This window comes from Asterias amurensis, chromosome 4 (assembly GCF_032118995.1).
Source record: "Asterias amurensis chromosome 4, ASM3211899v1".
NCBI classification, from domain to species: domain Eukaryota; kingdom Metazoa; phylum Echinodermata; class Asteroidea; order Forcipulatida; family Asteriidae; genus Asterias; species Asterias amurensis.
The window spans coordinates 4,937,119-4,960,133 of record NC_092651.1 but is presented as its reverse complement, the minus strand read 5'-3'; the positions used below and the strand labels follow the sequence as shown (position 1 = coordinate 4,960,133).

General features: G+C 38.6%; 2 protein-coding genes across 3 annotated transcripts in view; one reads left to right on the top strand and one right to left on the bottom strand.

Moving 5' to 3' along the window:
- LOC139936398 (uncharacterized) overlaps nucleotides 1–23,015 on the bottom strand; it is a 135,050-nt gene that overhangs the window by 67,403 nt on the left and 44,632 nt on the right. The window lies entirely within an intron of this gene.
- Nucleotides 350–22,581, top strand: LOC139936319 (putative divalent cation/proton antiporter TMEM165). Of its 2 annotated transcripts, XM_071931114.1 has the most exons (8): nucleotides 350–434; nucleotides 3,174–3,635; nucleotides 4,092–4,362; nucleotides 5,298–5,473; nucleotides 7,151–7,192; nucleotides 11,796–11,978; nucleotides 16,905–17,010; nucleotides 18,141–22,581. In XM_071931114.1, the coding sequence occupies exons 2-8, from the start codon at nucleotides 3,405–3,407 to the stop codon at nucleotides 18,206–18,208; spliced, it is 1,077 nt and encodes a 358-aa protein (XP_071787215.1). In that variant the 5' UTR covers nucleotides 350–434; nucleotides 3,174–3,404; the 3' UTR covers nucleotides 18,209–22,581. The 2 variants fall into 2 exon arrangements, with proteins under 2 accessions (XP_071787215.1, XP_071787216.1); XM_071931115.1 differs by lacking the exon at nucleotides 7,151–7,192.

The window sequence follows — 23,015 nt, the reverse complement described above, 5'->3', positions numbered from 1 at the left end:
CCTTTTTGTCGAAAATGACAGTGTATAAAACACAGGGGTTTCGTTTTGCGTCTTTTTTCACACTAACAAATCATCATCGCGATTAACTCGTCAATAGTAGGAATAATTTTGTTTTATTAAAACGAGAAAATTGACCTAGGTGACCCGATAAAACCATGTAGATTTCTACCGCCATGCTGACAAAAACATTTATTTGAATAAAAAAGTTACTTGGTTGCGACTTTTAATATAGCGCCCTCAACATAAAAAAAACGTGAAAAAAATATCACGATCTGTTTTGAGTAAAATATCCAGACTCCTTCCAGTAAGCATTCCTGAAAGTTTGATTTTGGGTACCTGTCTAAACCCCAACTCATCAAGGTAATTTGAGATCCGCTTCGCTGACGACAGTTGACTGATTGGCCTCAAGATCTGTCTAAATAAAGAATTTCTCGGTAAGATATTTTAGTTAGAATAAGTGTTTCAAGGTGACAGATTTATGACCTACATTCACGTAGTCAAACCTTTAGAACAAATTCCACATTTGACTGCAAGTGGCACCTTTTTGGACGGCAAAGTCACAGTCACACAGCCGGCCGGCGCGCAACAGTAAGTCACTGACCGGTTCGTCATGGACAGCCACCCAGCCACCCCAGCCAGCCAGAAGAACGCAACGAAGTCCACGCGTCACCCTTAGTTAGGCCCGTACCTTTGCGGAAAATTGTTTACAAAATATGTTCATATTATTATACCTGATAAGCTGATAAATGGGGGGGGGGGGGGCTGAAGCTTCGTTCATGTATTCCTTGTGTTTGGAGATCCAGTAAGGTTTATTGCAACAATTGGATAACTTTCCGTATGGCGCCACCACTTTTTCACTCATTTTTGTTCCATTGCATTGTTGCAGTTACCGCCTGACTGAGTTTGCTGAATAAACCATTGCTGGCTGGCATGGGTTAAGAATTGTTCCTTGGCCTGGGCAACAAGTAACCGCTGATTTCACAATGACTAGAATAAATATTGTCATTGATTTGTGTAATTCATAATCTGTTCATAGACGTTAAACCAATGCGAGAGATTGGATGTTGCCAGCTTGGTGTTTATATCCCTTGTAGGAGTTTGCCGAGTTCCCTTGATGAGAAGATGATTCAAACAAAGAAACAGGCAAAAAACTACAATAACATTTTTGGGAATAACTTTAAAGTGGTAACTGACACACGGACAACGCAATGACATCTCTCTCTCTCTCTTATATTGTAAAGCCAGGTCCACACTTCCTGCAAATGCCAATGCAAAGGCGGGTAAAGCCCACCAAAGCCTAGAGGGAATTTTGAAGTCACATGGCTTGTTTTTGCAGCGAATGTTTAGCATGGTTCAGCTGTTGTGAATTCTTTATTGTGAATTTGTGACGTCAAAATTTGTATCACATTCGCAGGAAATATGAAGGCATCCAATATGAACCAGGCTTTCCTTTCTAATCTATACTTGTTAGATTGTATGTATTTCATGAAATATTTTGCATGCATGCATACCCACAATAATGTGGTTGAGATTTGTGCTTGCTATAGATCTACAGAGAATCCTTGATTGAAAGTTAACATGTTGTTTGTTATAAATATTCTTTCAAGAGCCTTGATTGAAAATTAACATACTGAGCATAAAATAGTTGCGTTAACGTAACCCTCCTGCCGACGGTGGGCGGCTCCGCCGTCGGCAGGAGGGTTACGTTATTGCAACTAACTGAGCATAACAACAAAGTTCATTGATTCTTTAATCAGCTTAATGACATTTCATAACATTTATCTTGAAGACGAGCAGAGTATACTGTTTCGAAACACCAAGACCAAACCGGCTATTTTCAGAGCCAACACTACCTCAAAAGAGATTTTACACATGGTTGTACCCGCAAGTTTACCTTTCATATTTATAGTTGCTCTTATAATGACAAGAATTAGAACCAATTCTCAGTTTCATTATTGTCAAAAATTATTTGGGTCAATCAATTTGGAAGCAATGCACTGATTGTATATTTGGCTTAATGAATGCGCTATGCACACAACTGATGAGAATACAATCAACCAACATGTTTATCTTCCTATTGCAAGTTGAGATAATAATCTACTTATCATATAAAAAGTCAACTGAAAAACTAACCACATTTTGAGTAAATATTTAATTTAACAGGATCAGGAGAGTTTGAAGGGTTTTAATACCTTTTGTAGATCAAGTTTTTGGCCATGACATGAACCCCTACTCACTGTGAATGAAGATGTATTGTGATACTTTTTTCAATAAAGTTATAAGGTTTAAAGATAAAGCGATTTACCCGTAGAAGTTTCAGATTCATTAGTCATTAATGTTTGGAGAAAAAAGAAAAAAAAAGTCACAGCGCAATGTTTTCAGGAGAGTTGCGTAAATATGTTATACAACTTTACAAGCTAAAATAGTTTTTGCCTAACTGAGACGAAAATTATTCCATGAAATTGTTTAACTCATTTCTTGAAAACTACAGCACCTCAACAAGTTGTATTTTTCTATATCATCATTATCTTCCAACCGTGTAACTTTAATGAAGATCTGTGGGCGTTTGTGTTTTGTGTCAACTGTCTTAAAAAAAGTACCCAGACCCTTTAAAACTAAAGCTAGGGATGTTTGTGCTTTGTGTCCAATACAAAAAATTTCAAAACCCTTTAAAAGGAAGGTCACGTTTGGTAATTACTCAAAACAACATTAAATTAAAAACTGACTTGGTGACGAGCATTGGAGAGCTGTTGGTAGTATAAAACATTGTGGGAAATGACTCCCTCTGAAGTAACGTAGTTTTTGAGAAATATGTAATTTCTCACGAAAATAATAAAAGACTTCTAGCTAGAAGTCTTTTATTCCTGTCTGAAAAGCACACAAATTCGTCCGACAAGGGTGGTTTTTCTTTCATCATTTTCTCGCAACTTTGATGACCAATTGAGCCCAAATTTTCACAGGTTTGTTATTTTATGCTTATGTTGGGATATACTGTTACTGAGTGAGAAGACTGGTCTTTGACAATTACCAATAGTGTCCACTGCCTTTAAATGTAAATCTGTGAACGTTTATGTTTTGTGTTGTACAAAACGTATCCAAACCCCCTTAACACTGTGTACTGAACTCATCCCTAATGTTAACCAAGCAACTGTCTTTTCAATGATTTATTTCAGAAAGTCAAATGAGGAGAAATATTCTGAAGCAATGGTCCATCAAACTGTAGACGTCATCAGACAATCTCCAATCCCATGAGAACAAGACACGCATACAGTATCTTGGGACTACAAACTATACAGCAGGTCTGCAATACTATACCTACTGGGTCTTCTAAGGTCTTGAAAACTTATGAACTAAGTGGTGATCGGTACAATTTGTAAAGAGATTTATAGGGTTATCCATCCATCATGCAATTAACACTGAACATGCCTAGGAGTGGTGCAATAGCAACTTCCTGTACGTTGGTAGTTGTACTTTGTCTGCTCATTTGCAAAGTGCACGGTGATGTTGAACACAGAGAAGCTCATCATGTACAGAGGTTTGTTCTACAGCATAATGAGAAAGGAGATGATTCAGAGAATAAGAAACCGGCTATTAGTGATAGTGATGAGGCTGTGAAGGCACCAGTTGATGAACAGGTATGTACAGATGACAATAATTTACAAGAAAAATAGTACTTATTTTACATAATAGATCGTTTTTATATATCTCTTTTCAAGCCCGAGGGGTGTCTCAAACCATCTCAGCTCCCTGGGGAGTGTACAGCCTGTGCGCAATGCGCTACTTGGCTAAACCAATCACAAGAACCATCTCTGCCCTCGCAGGTACCCATTTACCCCTGGGTGGAGAGAAGCAATTATAGTCCAGTGTCTTGCTCAGGGACACAAGTGTCACGACCGAGATTCGAACCCACACTCTGCTGAACAGAAGCATCACAGCTTGAGTTTGGTGTTCTTATCCACTCGGCCACGACACCCCAGATTCGTTCTTTTATGGAACACTCTTCAAAGTTAACACTATGAATGATTTAACTACTTATATGAGGACAATAAAAAGAGCCTGTCTACATTATTGTATCTGTGATTCTTTCCCAGAAAGAGCAACAACCTTTCATCGAAGAAGACAAACAGCAAGATGAAGTCAAGCAACAGCACAACGTTAACCAGATACCATTGGCTGAACCCATCGATGGTCAGGTCAACCTTGGCTTCGTTCACGCATTTGTTGCATCTCTATCAGTGATTATTGTCAGTGAGCTTGGGGACAAGACCTTCTTTATTGCTGCTATTATGGCTATGAGGCATGCACGTCTTACTGTATTTGTCGGTGCGCTAGGAGCTCTGGCTGTCATGACCGTCTTATCTAGTAAGTCAGAACAGATTTTAAAATTTTGAAGTTTTCAGTTTTTGTTTAACCCCGACATCTATGGCCAAGTTTGCGCAAGGACTATCGTTTACCATAGTTTGACTAAGTGGTCTACGCTATTTGACTATTTGGAACCAGCCTACTGGGCATGGTCGCATCGCTGGTTACCAATAGCCGGTTACCAATAGCGGGTTTCATAGCACAGTGTAGAGTGGACTAGTTATCAGAAAATGATAACATGCGTTAAGTTGCCGATCACTCTTACATTTCCCAGGCCATTGTGTCATTTTTACTTTGTGAAGTGTCAAATTATGCAATACAGTTTGTTGTTAGGTAATCGGAGCAGCCTGTAGTGTGCTTAATCAGCGCCTTCGCAATACAAGCTTAGGAGTAGTAAGATAAGTAAGTCTGTAAAGTTTGCTTAACTTGTTTGAGTGTGACAGCTGGATTATTAATAGAAGAGGGGACTAAAGAAAAAAAACAGGCACCGAAAAATGTACATTCATTAAATAAAAATTAAAGACTTAAATAAGGGAATAAAAGTGTGGCGATGAGTTCTTAAAAAGGCTGTTTAAAACTGGCATGGTCTTGGCCATTGGTTTTAAATGGCCATTTAAGAATGAGTCACTACTCTTCTAATCCCATTCTTCATAAATGTTAAAACTGTCAAAGGCAAAATAATTTCTAGACTGTGACAATCTGTCTTTTTGCGAAGTTTGTAAATTTTGAAAATGTTTTTACAAGTGTTTGTATGCATCAGGTTTTGTATATATGAGCTTGCGCATCAAACACCCAAAGCCAGCCGGTCTAAACAGCTTTAGCTGTGTCTTTATCAACCGTTTAAACACCTCCACGTGACACGCTCTCCACCAATAGGAATACCAATACTGTCATGGGTATTTATGAATATAACATTTAATGTGTTTTATATGCAGCTCTTCTTGGCTATGCGACTACAGTTATCCCCCGTTGGTTTACGTACTACGCATCAACATTTCTATTTGCACTCTTTGGTCTTCGGATGTTGCGTGAGGGATGGTATATGTCAGCTGATGAGGGACAAGAAGAATTGGAAGAGGTTCAAGCAGATCTTAAAAGAAGAGACGAAGAGGTACAGTATTCATACCTTTTCTCTGATTTTTTTGCATTTGTGTATTTCGAGCACAAAGGATACTCTTTATTTTAGTTTATGTGGAAATTAAAAGAACCTCTGCATGTGGCGTGTCATGGCCTAGCGGTTATTAACACCGGATTCAAACTCTGTTGTTTCTGATCAGAGTGTGGGTTCGAGACCCAGTCATGACACCTGTGTCCATAAGCAAGACACTTAAAGACACTGGACACACAGACACTGGACACACATGGTTATTGACAAAGACCAGTCTTCTCACTTGGTGTATCTCATCATATGCATAAAATAACAAACGTGAAAATTTCAGCTCAATTGGTTGTCGAAGTTGCGAGATAATAATGGAAGAAAAAATACCTTTGTCACACGAGGTTGTGTGCTTTAGATGCTTGATTTCGGGACCTCAAGTTCTAAATCTGAGGTCTCGAGATCAAAGTAGTGGAAAACTACTTCTTTCTCAAAAACTACGTTACTTCAGAGGGAGCCGTTTTCTCACAATGTTTTATACTATCAACAGCTCCCCATTGCTTGTTACCAAGTAAGTTTTTATGCACAAAATTATTTGGAGTAATTACCAATAGTGTCCACTGCCTTTAACCATTGCTTCGTCCATCAGATGGGACGTAAAGCCATTGGTCCCGTGTTTTGTGTATTGAATGTAAAAGAGAAGGGGTTCGACCCGGTGTTCCTGGTTTGATTGGCAGCAAATTGTGCCACAGCACCTTGTAAAACATTACATGGTGCTATGCAAAAGGAGTAGGTCACATAATTCAAACGTAGTCCCACAAATTTCGCAGGAAAAACTGTATAAAGCGCTTTGAGCGTCACTGATGAGTCATGGATATGTGCGCTATATAAGAAGCCACTATTATTATTATACATGTACATACATGTGCACATATAGTTGAGAATGCACTGTGAGACTTGGAAACATTCATGTATATTTTTTTATGATAAAAAGAACACTGTGCACATGTCAACTTTTTCACTTTGGTTTAAGAGAAACCTTAACCAATGTACATCTGCCTTGGAAATCTACACAGTGAAGATGGTTTTGAAAAATGGAATTAATAGAAATAGAAAAATTGCAAATGTCAAAATATGCAATCAGTTACAAATGAATTAAGCATTTAAAGCAAAAATTTAAATTTGGGAAATTATGAAAAACGGAATGAAAAACGGAATATGCAATAAGGTTACAAATGTACAAGAGCAGTACATGTTTTGGGAAGTGAAAAATTGTAATGTCAAAATATGCAATCGGGTACAAATGAACAAAGCATTTAAAGCAACAATTTAAATTTGGTTATTCCAGAATATGCAATAAGGTTACAAATATACAAAGCATTACATGTTTTGGGAAATAAAATCTTTTTGGGAAGTGAAAAAAGTGAATGAACTTTTTGCAAAATTCAAATTTATCGGAAATGAAAAAAGGAATGAACTTTTCCTAATGAATAAATTGTAATCTCAAAATATGTGGTCAGGATACAAATGTTCAAAGCATTACGTGTCCAAAAATCAATTTTACGTTCAGATAATATTGTCCAACCAGTACACAGTTTCAACGACGGAGGAGGCTTAAGCTACAGACCAGTTATTGGTACTTGATGATTGTTGTAGTTTTCTGTGGACAGTAGTATTTTATTGCTTTTACAGAAACTTGAAAATGGAAGCGTTGAGTCAGATTCACAGACTGATGTGAGTAAATCAAAAGAGTGCATCTCAATTCAAAAATGCACATGTCATGTACATGTAATCAGTTCAGTTCATTCAAGAAGCTATCCCACATGTTACAGTGCATACATGAACTTCACTGTTACGCATACATGTAGGTATGCATGTGTAGCTACATGTTCTCCACCAATCCACAGCAGTAAGCATTAACCATATCCCAACCTCGCTACTATGGGCAGCGCGTCGTATCACCCTCTAGCTCTGCGTAGGTCTCTAACCCCTGGGAGGGAAACTCCGATCCGTGTCTTTGATTGGCTATCATATACGTGCAAAATATGAAACGCTGTGCGTCTTCAAAAAGCTCTATAAGCCGAAACGCGTAGGTATAAAGATGTACGTATTCACTATTTTTGACACGCAACACTGACCGCCGGACTGAGTTTATAACTTCCCACACAGCGCATCAAGCCCGTGTGCGACTAACGCCCCTGGAACATATCAAAATTGTAATAGTCCAATATCTTTGTATATTTTAAAGTCACACTTCCAGGGGTTATGATCGAGCAAGGCATGCTGGGAAAAAATGGCGCAGCGAGATCGATCACCCCTGGGAACGAGGTTGACCATATCCATATCTAGGCCTAATCATATCCCAATTCATATTACCATGCAATCTGAAACATGAATCTTAGCATTGAGTAGTCTTGGTGCAAGACGTTCTTGTTGAGTTGGTCAACTTCAAAGGTAATACCATAGGCCCCATACACTTAACGCTACACACGCCCCGACTATTCCACTGATAGAGGGTGTTTCTGTAAGCTGCGATCCCGCCAGCAAGGTTGTGGTGTGGTGTGGTGATCTTGAAGTTTTCCAACAGCGCCCGCAATCGTTCTATAGTAATGTGCGCTTGGAGAAGTGGAGCAGAGGATCGCGATAGTTGATCTTGATAATGAGTAACAACATCGTGCACCAAGACTAAGCATTGAAACAAACCAGAACACATTCGCAAACCAGAACACATACTTGAACTTTAGAGAGAGTTCGTGTGCGACTCGGTCCATATTCATAGTGGCTTTGAAATGCTGTATTGTATTGTAAACATTACACAACATTTGTGATGTAAAATCACATTTCAGTGTTCTGCGCTTTTAAATGAGAGCAATTCATACACTCATAAATCATATACGCTGCAATTAAAGGAACACGTTGCCTTGGATCGGACGAGTTGGTCAAAACAAAAGCGTTTGTAACCGTTTTTTATAAAATGCATATGGTTGGAAAGATGTTTTAAAAGTAGAATACAATAATCCACACAAGTTTGCCTCGAAATTGCGTGGTTTTCCTTCTACTGTGCGAACTAACATGGTCGACCATTTATGGGGGTCAAAATTTTGACCCCCATAAATGGCCGACGTGTTAGTCGACGAGGTAAAAGGAAAACCACGCAATTTCGAGGCATGTTTGTGTGGATCATTGTATTATACTTTTACAACATCTTTCTACCCATATGTATTTTATAAAAAAACGGTTACAAACGCTTTTCAAAGACCAACTCGACCGATCCAAGGCAACGTGTTCCTTTAAAGCCCACCCCAAAAAATATTTAAATAAAGGAATAAGAAGAATATAAATACAGATAAAAATATATCAAAAAATAAGTTTAAAAAAAAAAGGGAGTTTTGCAGAACAGCAAAAGTGAGTACAGAAATGATAGCTTAGACATGTTAGAAGGGGGCATGTCTTGAACTTCGCTCTTGAAGGGGCACATCAATTTCCCTCTGGTAAAGGGCACTTCTATGGGGGAATATGTAAGTTTGTATTGGAACCTTGCTGGGGGCACCACAGCAAAAGCACAGGGTAACCTAGCCTTTTGTCAAGGCCTTCGTGACCTGGACAGCTTTGTAGAGCCGCGGTTGGTCCCAAGCGACTGGAACGGGAGACCACACATGCGAGGTGGCGAAGCCACGAGGGCCTTTTCCAACTTGTTTACGGTTTCTAATGTGTTTCTTTATAATCTCGACTTTTGCTACCCAAAAGTCCAAACCAATCAGAATCGACGGGGGTCAGCAGGTCAGCATACATTAATGCCTATTCATACTCTATGAATAATTCATCAATAAAATTGCAAAAACAAGTTGGAAAAGGCCCTCGTGGCTTCGCCACTTGCGTGTGTGGTCTCTCGTTCCAGGCGCTTGGGACTGCGGCTCTCTACGAAGCTGTCCAAGCCACGAAAGCCTGTGACAAAAGGCTAAGGGCACCCTGGCAATTGCTGTGGGTGCCATGGGTGTTTTTCAAGGCTGGAGTATAGTTATTTTTAGGAGGTCAATTTGGGGTTATTATCCACTGTAGTTCCCTTTCATAACCCCCTATGTATTCATATCATGTTACTGTTATCTCATCTATTTGTACTTAAGATATTTTCTGACAGACAATGTTTATACTATCTTACTCTGCCTTGTGCACAGTTCAAAGTGTGGTCAGCATGGATCACAGTGACGTGATTTGTATACCAAAGACTCCAGTGTGCTTTCATAGTATGTGTATTTGCTTGCAAATATGCAGTAGTAGCCTCGTGAAATTAGAATTTGATCTGTTTGTTATACGTCAAGTTAGGTTCTTCTTCTTCTTTGTTTGAAGGATGGCATGTGTGATTGAATTTTTCAAACTGGAGACATACATGTACTAAAGCCCAGTTCATCATACTTCCTGAGAATACAAATGTTACGCGAATTTTGACGTCAGCGGGCTATTTTACGCAGCGAATGTTTTGTAGGAGTTGAGTACATTTCAACTGATTTTTGCGAGTTATTGGCTACGAATTTGTGGCGTCAAAGTTCGTATTGCATTCACATTCACATGAAGTATGAACTGGGCCTACACATTTAAATCTTAACTGAACACCAAATGAAGGATTTGCGAATTCAGAGAATATTTGAAGATACCAATGGTTTATAAAAGCCCAGTTAACACTAGACTCTATTCCCCGGGGGCAACCCAAGAGAATAACCCCTTTCACACTTTGACCGCTTTACCCCTGATCTACCCCGGCAAATGGGCATACCCCCGGGGAATAGCAACCTCTGTACTGGAGTAGGGTATTCTTAAAATGTGCAGCTGGAACCCCATGGAATAGGGACAGTGTGAAAGTGCGCCGGGGAAACCTTGGGGTAAAAACTTACATGGCTTATGAAAAGTATAGTTAATTAGTTAATTCTTTCATGGCTTGTGTGTATTTAGTTACTTACATGTATTACATGGCTGATTACTAGTATACTCATATTGACTGTCAGCGAGGTAACTAGTATACGTCTATTCCCACGAGGGACTTTGAGTGACATAGGCCCATCTTCTGGTCACTCACAGACCCGAGGGGGAATAGACGTACACTAGTTACCGAATTATGCCAGTCAATATGTGTTTTATAACACAGCTTGGTTTTAAATGTCAAATAAGAACAGAAAAAGGAGTTTTGTAGTTGTTGTTCATGGTTCAAGTCAAGAGAGGGCGCTGTTACCGCGGGCACTATTTGCAAAGACTAGTGCCCGCTCTGACCGTGTTTCAGCCAACCAGAATACAGAACAAGCAAGAGGTGTGTTATAATTATAGTTACTACTTACATGGTTTGTGTACATGGCTTACATTTGATATTTCTACATCATCTTCTTGTTGTGATATCACATGCCTGCACTCTCGTCTGTCATCAATAAATAATCTTGAAACATACCTGAACAAAATTGGTTACACATTCATAAATACCTCAGACTGTTTCACCTTTTGGTGGAGAGCGCGTCACGTGGGGGTGTATAAACCTTTGATAATGACCAGTGTTTATAACCAGTGTTTTACAAAAGTTACAGTATAGACGGAACAAAACGTCCTGACTTGAGAACATAGTTAAAACGCAAGTGGAAGTTGTCCAAGCCAAGACCAAGTTTTACAACACTGATTCACATGAATGGTACAGGTACACCATAACATCATGCATTTAAACACATTAATACAGGTGCACACACATGTACATACATCATATTTCAATCTAGGGCCATATTTCATCAATAACCATCCACAGACAAGCAATAAATCGAGCATTGATCATTCCTCATGATAAAGCCAATCAACTTAAACAGAAACTAAATAGATTATTGAATATGTACCCGAGGTTTGAGTCGAGTGTCCAATTTCATTGCTCTGCTTACTGCTGGATTCTTTGCTTACAATCAACATTCCCTGCTTACATGCAAGCGCTGAATTTCTGCGCCAGCTGTGTAAGCGTAGAATGCCTAGTAACATAGAGTGCGCAGCTCACAGGCGAAAATTCCCAGCTAGCCCGTGAAAAACGCTTGACATAAGCGTGGAATTCCCTGCTTTCGCAAGTGCCAATGCTTTGCTTATAAAGCATGGTAAGCAGAGCCATGAAATAAGCCCCAGGTAAAAAAAAAAATCAAAATGCTCATCTTGAAACCTCAAAACATTTAAAGAAATACTTTGTAATGAAATCAGAAGCAAGGAATCAGTGGGCCTGTTAGAAGAATTTTTTTTCCCTGTGCTTACTGTACCAATTCTCTCTTGTTTCTTTTTTTTTTACATTTCTTCTTTCCTTTATTTTGGTATCATTTAACTCTTCCAGATGGAAAAGGCTGCCATGGCAACAGTTACACAAGACCCAGAATCGGGTATCGTTAGAGGAGGCAAACAACGCAAAATATTTGGTATATTTTCACCGATATTTCTCCAAGCTTTCAGCTTGACGTTTTTGGCGGAGTGGGGAGATCGATCACAGATAACTACAATCATTCTGGCAGCAAGAGAGGTATGTTCATTTACTAATGGTTACAATTGTTATTTAAGACTAAAGACTGTAAAGTGTTGCGGCCGAGCGGTTAAGAGCACCGAATTCAAACTCTGGTGTTTCTGATCAGCAGAGTGTGGGTTTGAATCCCCAGCCGTGACACTTGTGTCCTTAAGCAAGACACTTAATCATTGCTTCGTCCTTTGGATGGGACGTAAACCCGTTGGTCCCGTGTGTTTGTAACGCATGTAAGAGAACCCACTGCACTTATCGAAAAGAGAAGGGGTTCGCCAGGTCTTCCCGGCTGTGGCTGCTGTATGCCCCTTAGCACCTTGTAAACCCTTATAATGTGCTACATAATTAGGTCTCAGAATTCATCACTGCAATAATCTTTCTGAAAGTTTGTATATACGTAGCGCCTTGAGTACCTTGTCTGGTACATGTAGATACTTGTGCTTTATAATACTTCAATATTATTAAAGCCTGGTTCATACTTCCTGTGAATGCGAAGCAAATTTTGATGTCTCAGCCTCGTTTTCACACAAAATATTTTGCTGGAGTTTCAACTGATGCAAATTATTCGCTGCGAATTTGTGACATCAAAATTCGCTTCGCTTTTGCATTCGCAGGAAGTATGAACCAGGCTTAAGTCAGCTTTGTCTAGAACAATTTGATTGCAACACTGCCACTGTTGTGTGCTTTCAGATGCTTGAATTAGAGACCGCAGCTGAGGTCTAGAACTCAATTCAAATATTTTATGGTGAGAAATCACTTAGATGTATTTCTCAAAAACTATGTTACTTCAGAGGGAGCCGTTTCTTACAATGTTTTATACTATCAACAGCTCTCCATTGCTCGTACAATTTTATGCTTACCATTATTTGGAGTATTTACCAATAGTGCTTAGTGCCTTTAAGCACAAAGGCTTCTTAAAGGCAGTGGACACTATTGGTAATTACTCAAAATAATTATTAGCATAAAACCTTACTTGGTGACGAGTAATGGGGAGAGGTTGATGGTATAAAACATTGTGAGAAACAGCTCCCTCTGAAGTGACGTAGTTTTAGAGAAAGACTAATTACTAAAAGAGTAATTTTCCACGAATTTGATTTTGAGACCTCAGATTTAGAACTTGAGGTCTCGAAATCAACTATCTAAACGCACACAACTTCGTGTGACAAGGGTGTTTTTTCCTTTCATTATTATCTCGCAAGTTCGATGACCGATTAAGCTCAAACTTTTGCAGGTTTGTTATTTTATGCTTATGTTGAGATACACCAACTGTGAAGGCTAGTCTTTGACAATTACCAATAGTGTCCACTGCCTTTAATCAAATGTGCCTTCATCGGCCAAAATAACATGAGTCAATAACCTGAAACATTGATTACCAATGGTCCATTAAATGTCAATGTCCTATTAATGAGATTAAATCTTGTCGAACTTTGCTTTTTGTACTTGACAAACATCTTGAAGCAAACTTACACGAATGGATGACCTGTAGTACAATGAACTTGTCTATAATGTAAAATAAAATAAAAATGTACAACATTTGTTTTGGAATGCTTAAATGAGCCTGCTGTTGCACAAAGTCTGATGTTCGCATTCCTAAACGAGCTTGAAGGTCTCTTTCAATTTAAAATGATTAAGATATCGGAATAGAGATTGACTTTGACAAAAATTTGTTTTGATTGATATCATTAAACAATGTTACAATATTTGTTGTGTTTAAATAGTTAAAGGGATGGAAGGGTGATGGTCTTTCAAATTATCCCCAAAATAGGATTGTTATACCATTATCATTTTAACTCCTATTTTTAACCCAAAACAAAATTTCAAATTTAGTTGATTTTTGAAGACCTTAATAAAACTTAAAAACTTCAGGTTGTGTATAATGTACAAATACAAACTACCGGGTTTCAATTTAGTTTCAATGTTGTGGGACAAAACATGTTTCCTTTGTTTTATTGACAACAATTGGCAGGTCGAAATTAAAATCGTGTTGTGTTTGACTTAATTGAAGGTTGCTCAACACATGGCCTATGTAAATAGATTTGTTGCTAGTGCCACAGCTATGTCAAACCTGAGCTCCGTGACTAGTACACACATGCATGTGAAAAGTGTTCAATAACTTTCATAAATTTCACAAAATTTATGCATTTTATGGGAACAATAAGATATTGAATCCAATAATAATATCGGCTTCTTATATAGCCCGCATATCCGTTACTCAGTGACACTCTTGGCGCTTTAACATACAGTTTTTCCTGGAAGGTATGTGGGACTACGTTTGAAATATGGGACCTAGGGCCAATTTCACAAAGCAATAAAGTTCATCGCAAGACAAATTTTCAGTATCACCATAGTGATTTGTATTGTGACATCACACTTTACTAAGCAACTACGATTGGTTTGCAGTTATGATCAATCTTAGATCTTTGTGAAATCGGCCCCTATTCCTTTAATAGCTCCATTTATTGTTTTAATGGCGCAATATGCAGCCAATCAATCCACAATAAGTGCACCAGAGTCTTTTACGTTCATTACACAACACGCCTTTACGTCCCATCCGAAGGACGCAGCAATAATGGTTAAGTGTCTTGCTTAAGGACACAGGTGTCACGACTATCTAACCCACACTCTGCTGAAAAAAAACACCAGAGCTTGAGTCCGATGCTCTTATCCCCGGCCACGGCCACGACTTTCTTAATTTTCAAAATTTCACAAGCATTGATTTTAAGTGCTTTGTGTATGGGCTATGTGTGCCTTGTATGAGATAGGACCTTGCCCAACCGTGTAGACATTACAACTAGGCATTGTTCTTTGGGGCTATTGTAGTCCACAGGTTGCTACTGCTGTAATTTATGTCAATACACTTTAGATAATTTGAAAACTTGGCTGGCTTTTTAGACATGCTTCTCAATGGTTGCCCCAATCATCAGATCATATTACTACAGCATCAAGATAAGCACAGACAGAATGATAATACTGTTTGGTCTCTTAGTTATTCTGAATACAATAGATTTCAATGAAATCAAACGTATGGTACCAGTGAAACGTTGAGCTCAATTGGTCGTCGAAGTTGCAAGATAACAATGAAAGGAAAAACACACATGTCACACGAAGTTGTGCGCTTTCGGATGCTTGATTTCGTGACCTCAAATTCTAAATTCTAAATCTCGAAATCAAATTCATGAAAAATTACTTCATTCTCGAAAACTACATTACTTCAGAGGGAGCTGTTTATCTCACAATGTTTTTAACTACCAACAGCTCTCCATTGCTTTTTACCAAGTAAATTTTTATGTAAAAAAATATTTGGAGTAATTACCAATAGCGTCCACTGCCTTTAACGGGCGTTTTGTCACTTTTGCTGCGCCGTCATGGCCGTAGTTTTAAGTTACTTTATAGAGGTGGATTATAACGGCTCCTTTAAAAGGTCTTATGAATTGTCTGTGACGGATAAGATGCCTGTGATGGTTCCAGTCTTTAATAAATGTTTTCTTGAAGTGATTGTTTGGTATAATGGCATCACAGATGCATTTAAATTTAGCTTCAAGGAAAGTTGTCAACTCATCAAAAATAAATCCTTAACTTAACACATTTTTGTTGATAAGGGCACAATGATCAAAGGGTATTGCAGGTTATTCAACTTGATGAGTATTTGCACAAGCTATTATGTCATTCACGGAGTTTACTGGAAGTGATATCTAAAATCATAGTCTGGCTTTTTATTATGTAAGGCCGTGTCCGAAACGGCGACTTCGGCTACAGCTACGGCTAGATAGCGCGCGTCTGCCTATTCTTCAACACTGGTAGACGCGCTGATCTAGACGTAGCTGTAGCCGAAGTCGTCGTTTCGGACATGGCCTAAGTCTTAACATGCTTGATTACTAAAACCAATAGTGAATAATTCAATGCCAGTATGCCGAGTTAAAAGTCTATAAAGTGCTAAGCACAGAAAAGTTTTGCTTAAACAAAAACAGGTTTCCAGCCAAATATACAATAAGTTTACATTGTTGTAACTGGTGCCCCACTAAATTTTTGCTTAGCAAGCAAATTTGTCAAGCAGTATTTTCTGCTTTACAAAATTAGGTCCTGTTTGAGTTTCCTACATGTACCTCGTCCTGATCTAAATATTTCTTTTCATAATCCCTTTACAGCTTTCTTCAGAACAATGGTATTAATGCAATTTTTGTTGACGGATACAATCAAATTTATATCAGTGAAGTGTATTTCAGACCTGGGGCGGATTGCACCAAGCGGTCTTAAACCAGTCTATGCGCTATAGCCGGCTAACTTGAGATGCGCTTAGACAGAGAGCTCTAGGATTATATTTTATTTTAGAAATAGATTACACCCATGGGAGGCATTATGATGATGATCAAGGTGATTGTATCGTAAATGTATGATCCCCAAAGTAAAAATGATACAACTCACAGATTTGATATTCGATGATTTAAACCAAAGCAATAAGAACAATGCCGTACCACCAGTGCCTGCAAAGTGCTAAGTATTATGGGACATTTGTTCGTATTTCATTACTTTTCACCGACTTATCTAAGACCGGCTTATTGCAACAGGCTTAATGACTGACTAAGCTAAGACCGTCTAAGGCAGATAGCCGGCTATAACTGACTGGTCTTAGACGGCTGACTAAGACCGTTTTATTGCAATCCGCCCATGTATGCTTCATTTTTGAAATGGCAAGGGCACCAAGGCATTTTCTCCTTGGTTGAGGGCACCGAATGAGGACATTGTAGGGTTCTACTGTAGCATTTCAAGGGCACCAAGGCATTGACCAGGGGCATGGAGGCAGTCTTTGTTGCCTCCGTGAAGGCCTGAATTATCAGGCCTGGTATTTTTATCACCAGTTTGTGTATTTTGTTGCATACAATTGTTATCAAAAATTGACAGAGAGTTTCAAATTGTTCCGTTTAACCCTTTTAGGATGTGTTTGGTGTTTCAATTGGAGGTATATTGGGTCATGCATTATGCACAGCACTGGCAGTAATAGGTGGAAGGATGATAGCTCAACGAATATCGGCAAGAACTGGTGAGATTTTACACTCTACCCCTTTTCACATTACTCGAATCCCTGGGGTTGCCCTTGGAGGAAAATAACGGCCGGCCTTTTCAAACTATGGTCGCTTTCCCTTGGTCTGCCCCCGGTCTACCCCAGCAAGTGGGCATACTCCGCAGAATAGCCAAAAAAAACCTGGGCCTCCTCGAGGCTCTCGTGGGGGATAAGAGATACAGTGTGAAATGGGCTAATGGTTGCTGTACCCATGGTCTGCCCACAGTCTACCCCAGCAAAAGGTCATACCCCGCGGAATAGCCACCCCTGCTTTGGAGAAGGGGTAAGCGATAAAGCCCTGGGTTTTCTTAGAACGTGCAACAGGACAGGGTAAAAGTGCGCTTGGGTAACCGTAGAGTAAAAAAGAAAACCTGGGCCTCCTCGAGGCTCTCGTGGGGGATAAGAGATACAGTGTGAAAAGGGCTTATGGTCGCTTTAACCATGGTCTGCCCTCGGTCTACCCCGGCAAATGGGCACACCTTGGGGAATAGACTAGGACCCTAAGACTAGGGGCAATAGAGACCATGGCCTCCGTTGCCTCCATGTTGACCATTACAAACAATTAGTACTTACCCATTTCTTTGTTTTATAATATAGTTTGGGTATAGTTCTGGATTATAGACTACACTTACCTAAACTCCCTACAGCCGATTTCAATGCTAGGATTAATCCTATCTCGAGTTAGGCGAGTAACCCGTCCTAACTTAAGACGGGTTCAATGCGTCCTAACGTCTTCGGATACGGAACTGGACTCGTCCTAAGTCCTAAGATTAATTCTAAATTAGGAAGAGTTCGGTGAAATCGACGGCTTGTTTCTTTTTCAGGAAATAGTTTTTGGCTTAGGTATGTCTTCCAATTACAACAAATAATGTATATTCATTTTGTTTTTACCCATATACACTGATGTGTGTTAGCACTGTATACTCGGTACTTACCCAAGCTCTGTGAAAAAAAAAATCCCAGGTATATTACACGGGTGGGATTCGAACCCACGACAAATAATGTGTCTCCCAGACAGAGACTCTACACCTGTCCAAACTGGATGGTGTTTTTATCTCTGGGATAGCATTTAAAACTAACTTTGATTTCCTTCTTATTCTCTTCTGCAGTTACTCTTGTTGGAGGTGTGGTCTTCTTGGTATTTGCCCTGTCAGCGTTATTTGTCAGTCACGATTAAAGGTCTTCAATGAATCTTCTACAGGATGTTAGTACGGTGTTTAGCCAAAAGCCTCGTCCGCATTGGACTTAAAATGGTTAACTTATTCCGCAAAGTCCAAGCGCCAAGCTGGTAACTTACCTGGATGGTAATTTTCTGTCACAGCGTTGTGAAAGACACTGGACACCTTTAGTAATTGTCAAAGACCAGTCTTCTCACTTGGTGTGTCTCAACATATGCATAAAATAACAAACCTGCGAAAACTTGGGCTTGATTGGTCGTCGAAGTTGCACCTTTCAGATACTTGATTTCGAGACCTCAAGTTCTAAATCTGAGGTCTTGAAATCAAATTCACAGAAAATTACTTCTTTCTCAGAAACTACTCCACTTTAGAGGGAGTCGTTTCTCACAATGTTTTACACCATAAACCTCTCCCCATTACTCGTTACTATGAAAGGGTTTATGTTAATAATTATTTTGAGCAATTACCAATAGTGTCCACTGCCTTTAACTTAACGATGTTAACTTAACAGGGACAAGAAGTCCAATGCGAACAACCCACTCCAGTAATTTAACAATATTGTCACGTGGCGTCCGTTATCTGATCAGGAATATGGTGACGTAGCCTGTGACCTACATTAGTTTTTCAAACTAAGGGATGTCCCTGGTAAGTTTACAGGCACAATTTCATCATAGTGTGGACAGCTGTTAACTTATAACTTACTGGGTCGGTAAGTATTAACCAGACCCAAAAATCTAATGCGAACGTGGCCTTAAGGCACTGGACACTATTGGTAATTACTCAAAATAATTATTAGCACAAAACTTTACTTGGTAACGAGTAATGGGGAGAGGTTGGTAGTATAAAACATTGTGAGAAACGGCTCTCTCTGAAGTGGAGTACTTTTCAAAAAAAGAAGTAATTTTCCACGAATTTGATTTCAAGACCTCAGATTTAGAACTTGAGGTCTCGAAATCAAGCATCTGAAAGCAGACAACTCTGTGTGACAAGGGTGGTTTTTCTTTCATTGTTATCTCGCAACTTCGGCGACCAATTGAGCTGAAATTTTCACAGGTTTGTTACTTTATGCATATGTTGAGATACACCAAGTGAGAAGACTGGTCTTTGACAATTACCAAAGGTGTCCTGTGCCTTAAAAGAGTGTTTTATAACAGAGTAATGTACATAAATTCTGGCCTGAATTATCACAAGTAGAATAATGAAAAGTGGCATCGTTTTTGTCAGTAAATAACTGTGTATACACATCCTTGTGAATATGACTACCGGTACATCGAAACAAGTATGCAGGGCCCAATTTCATGGCTCTGCTTACCGCCGAATTATGCACGTACTATCACGAATCCCCGCTGACTTGCAAGCGCCCAATTTCTGCGCTAGCCTTGTAAGCTTAGAATGCCTAGTAACTTGGAGTACGCACGCGCAGAAGCCAAAATTCGCTGCTAACCCGTGAAATACGCTTGCTGTAAGCACAGAACAGAATTCCCTGCTTCTGTAAGCGCCGCTTCTGTGCTTGCGGTAAGCAGAGCCATGAAATTGGGCCCAGTTCTTTTCATATTAGCTGTTTTGTCAGAGTCATGTACATGTAGCTAAACAGATTTTGTATGGCTTAACAAGTCTGCAAAAAGAAAACGTCAAACTATTTTGTAAAATGTATTCTCTTTCTCACATCGAAGTAACAATAAGAGGTTAAGTCAGATTATTGGCTGATTTATCCCCAAAATTTTGATTTAAATTATAAAATGCTATTTTTACAGATTTAAGAAAGTTGCATAAATGCAGTTATTGGATTCACGTGAAAAAAAACTGCCAGTGATAAGCGGTATACAATCAAAAGCTTGTCATGAAATATTTGGGATCCCGACATTATCTCTCGTCCACGTACAAAAATGTTTGCATTGTGCATCTTATGATGTGAATGTTTTTGTACCAAAGTTGCCAAAACAATTCTGCAAAAAAATTTGGCCAAGCAAACGTTAAAATATATTTTTGACAACCGTCCATACTTCCATCGCTTTTTAAGATCCATCATCTTATAACCAGGCCAAACAGATCCCAAACACTGAACTACAGTTAAATTATGACAGTAAAATCAGTCTTGATAACAGCCAAAAATATATATATATATTCGATTCTGGTGAAGGTTGCCAAAACATTCATAATCTAGTGAGTTTTGAGTAACTTTAAAGTAACACGTTGTTAAAGGCAGTGGACACTATTGGTAATTACTCAAAATAATTATTAGCATAAAACCTTACTTGGTATCGAGTAATGGAGAGAGGTTGATGGTATAAAACATTGTGGGAAACGGCTCCCTCTGAAGTGACGTGGTTTTTGAGAAAGAAGTAATTTTCCACGAATTTGATTTCAAGACCTCAAGTTTAGAATTTGAGGCCACGAAATCAAGCATCTGAAAGCACACAACTTCGTGTGACAAGGGTGTTTTTTCTTTCATTATTATCACACAACGTCGACGACTGATTGAGCTCAAATTTTCACAGGTTGGCTATTTTATGTATATGTTGAGATAAACTAAGTGAGAAGACTGGTCTTTGACAATTACCAATAGTGTCCACTGTCTTTAAGTAAGTTCAACTACAGTATGCAATATCAATGTATCCCGTTCCAAGTTTGTTTCTGTTTTAAACGGAAAGCAGGAATGTGAATGTTGTACTCTAAAGCTGATACACGCACATAACCTACACTCTTATTAAGTACACTGTTCTTTTGTTCTGACGCTGGCATTTCATTTACTTTTATCTGTTATTAATTAATATCTTAATTGTTTTCATTTTGCAATCACACTGCAAATACCAGGGGCTGTTTAAACTCCATTAAACTAAATATTATTGGAAATTAGTTTCTGGTTTATTTGTAAAAGTGTTTCCTTGAGGTTACAAGTTTACTCTATCAATTTTGCTTAAAGAAAGGAACTTGATTTTTATAAAAATTACAATGAAAAGTGTGTATCTTTTGTCAATGGCTGGGTTTTTTCTCCGATGCAACGAATGTCTCTTTATATGATTTGAGGCATTGCACAGTGAGGTATCAATATATATTTGGTTTGCGGTAACACCATTTGTGTATCTACTTGCCAGGTAGAGAGGTCTCCCGGAAACCTAATAAATCTACTCCGCGGTAGTAGAATATATAGCAAGTTAGCAAGAACATAATCTACCTGGCAAGTAGACACACACATGGTGTTACCACAAACCAAATATATATTGAATGTCTCTTTGTTCTGAAGTTATAGGGTGTTTTGTGATACTTTATCTTTCACAAAGTAAAGTTTTTTTTATCAATTAAAAGATTTGAAATAATGTGAGTGTTGCAGATATGATCTGTGGTCATGAAATATGCATGCTTTTTACCTAATTTATTAAGCAGATAACAGAGGTTGCCAAATATAAAAAACGAGCCAGTTGAGAGATGGGAAAGTTAAGTCTGTTAGATTGTGTACAGTTATTCTTTAAAGACAAGAGGGGCCTCCAAAAGGCCTGTGTAAAAAATGTTTACAAGATTTCAGCTTCTTCCAAACTAAGGTTATGTTCTGATGTGTCACTTTCCAAAATCTTTCAAGTTAAGATACAATGTACATTGTACATATCTAAAACAAAACCAATGTTTTTTTGTTTCTGGGGGTATTTCTTATCTTCTTCCTTCAGAGACCAAATCAGCTGTAAAAGACTTACTGGTACTTGTAAAAAATACTAACAAGATTTCACCTTCTTTCAAGTAATAAAGGTCATGTTTTGATTTGTCATTTTCCAATATCTTTCAAGAAGATACAATGTCAAATCTAAAACAAAACCAGGTTTGGGTTTTTTCTTTCTTTTTTTTCTGTTTGCATTTCCCTTCAGAGACACAGGTCATGTTCTGGGCCCAATTTCATAGAGCTGCTTAAGTACAAAATTTTGCTTAAACAAAAAAATCCTGGCTTAGTAAAATCAGATTACCTAAGTAAGTAAACAACGGCTAAATACCAGTCACAAGCAATGTATATGGCATGAAGTATTGCCAGTAACATGTGAAAAATAAGCGAGCTATTTTTGTGCTTATGAAATTGGCCTCTGATGTGTTATTTGCCAACTATGTAATATCTGAAACAAAACTAGGGTTTGTTTGTTTTGTACCCTTTTTTTCCCCTAACATTTCTACTGGGAAATCTCTTCTGAATATAATGGCGATTGTACAGAAATTAATAGTATAAAAGGTTTACATTGTGGCAGAATTGTTTATTACACAAACAATAATATTGAGCAATTGTCTGCTTCCTGGGAGTTGGGATTATGGACCTGCTTCACTCAAAGTCAAATTGTGTAGGAATACTTTCTGATATAAATTGTATTGTCTGAATGTAATAAACCATTTTGATTACAAACTGATGACAATTGAATGTTTTAGTTGTATTAGACTTTGTACTGGCATAAAAATATAAGTATACAAATTGATACATAAAGAAACAAAGAAGCAAAATAGCTTTAAAAATACTAAGCCAGTGAGTGGCTAGGAGGAACAGGTGACAAGCACGTCTTCAAAGCCGTCCTGTCACAAAGAGCAAGTTCGAGGGAGGCACTATAGTCGACTTTAGTCGACTTTAGTCGACTTTAGTCGACTAGTCGACCATTGGTTGATTTTGCCTGGTACCCAGGATGTATTCAATGCATAGGTAACCATGGAACATTAACCAGTGGTTGACAAATGGTCGCCACCCGAACTTGCTCAAAGAATGTCCCCTGAAACCCATCCTACTGTTAAGAAATAAAAGGGGGCGCTTGATGGTGGAACTGACAATGACAACAAGAGCTA

What these genes read in the sequence shown, in the direction of transcription:
- LOC139936319 (XM_071931114.1), top strand. Translation starts at nt 3,405, where the DNA reads ATGCAATTAACACTGAACATGCCTAGGAGTGGTGCAATAGCAACTTCC. An exon ending in TGTCATGACCGTCTTATCTA is followed by an intron (nt 4,363 to 5,297) that starts GTAAGTCAGAAC and finishes TTTTATATGCAG; the next exon opens with CTCTTCTTGGCTATGCGACT. An exon ending in ACGAATATCGGCAAGAACTG is followed by an intron (nt 17,011 to 18,140) that starts GTGAGATTTTAC and finishes TCTCTTCTGCAG; the next exon opens with TTACTCTTGTTGGAGGTGTG.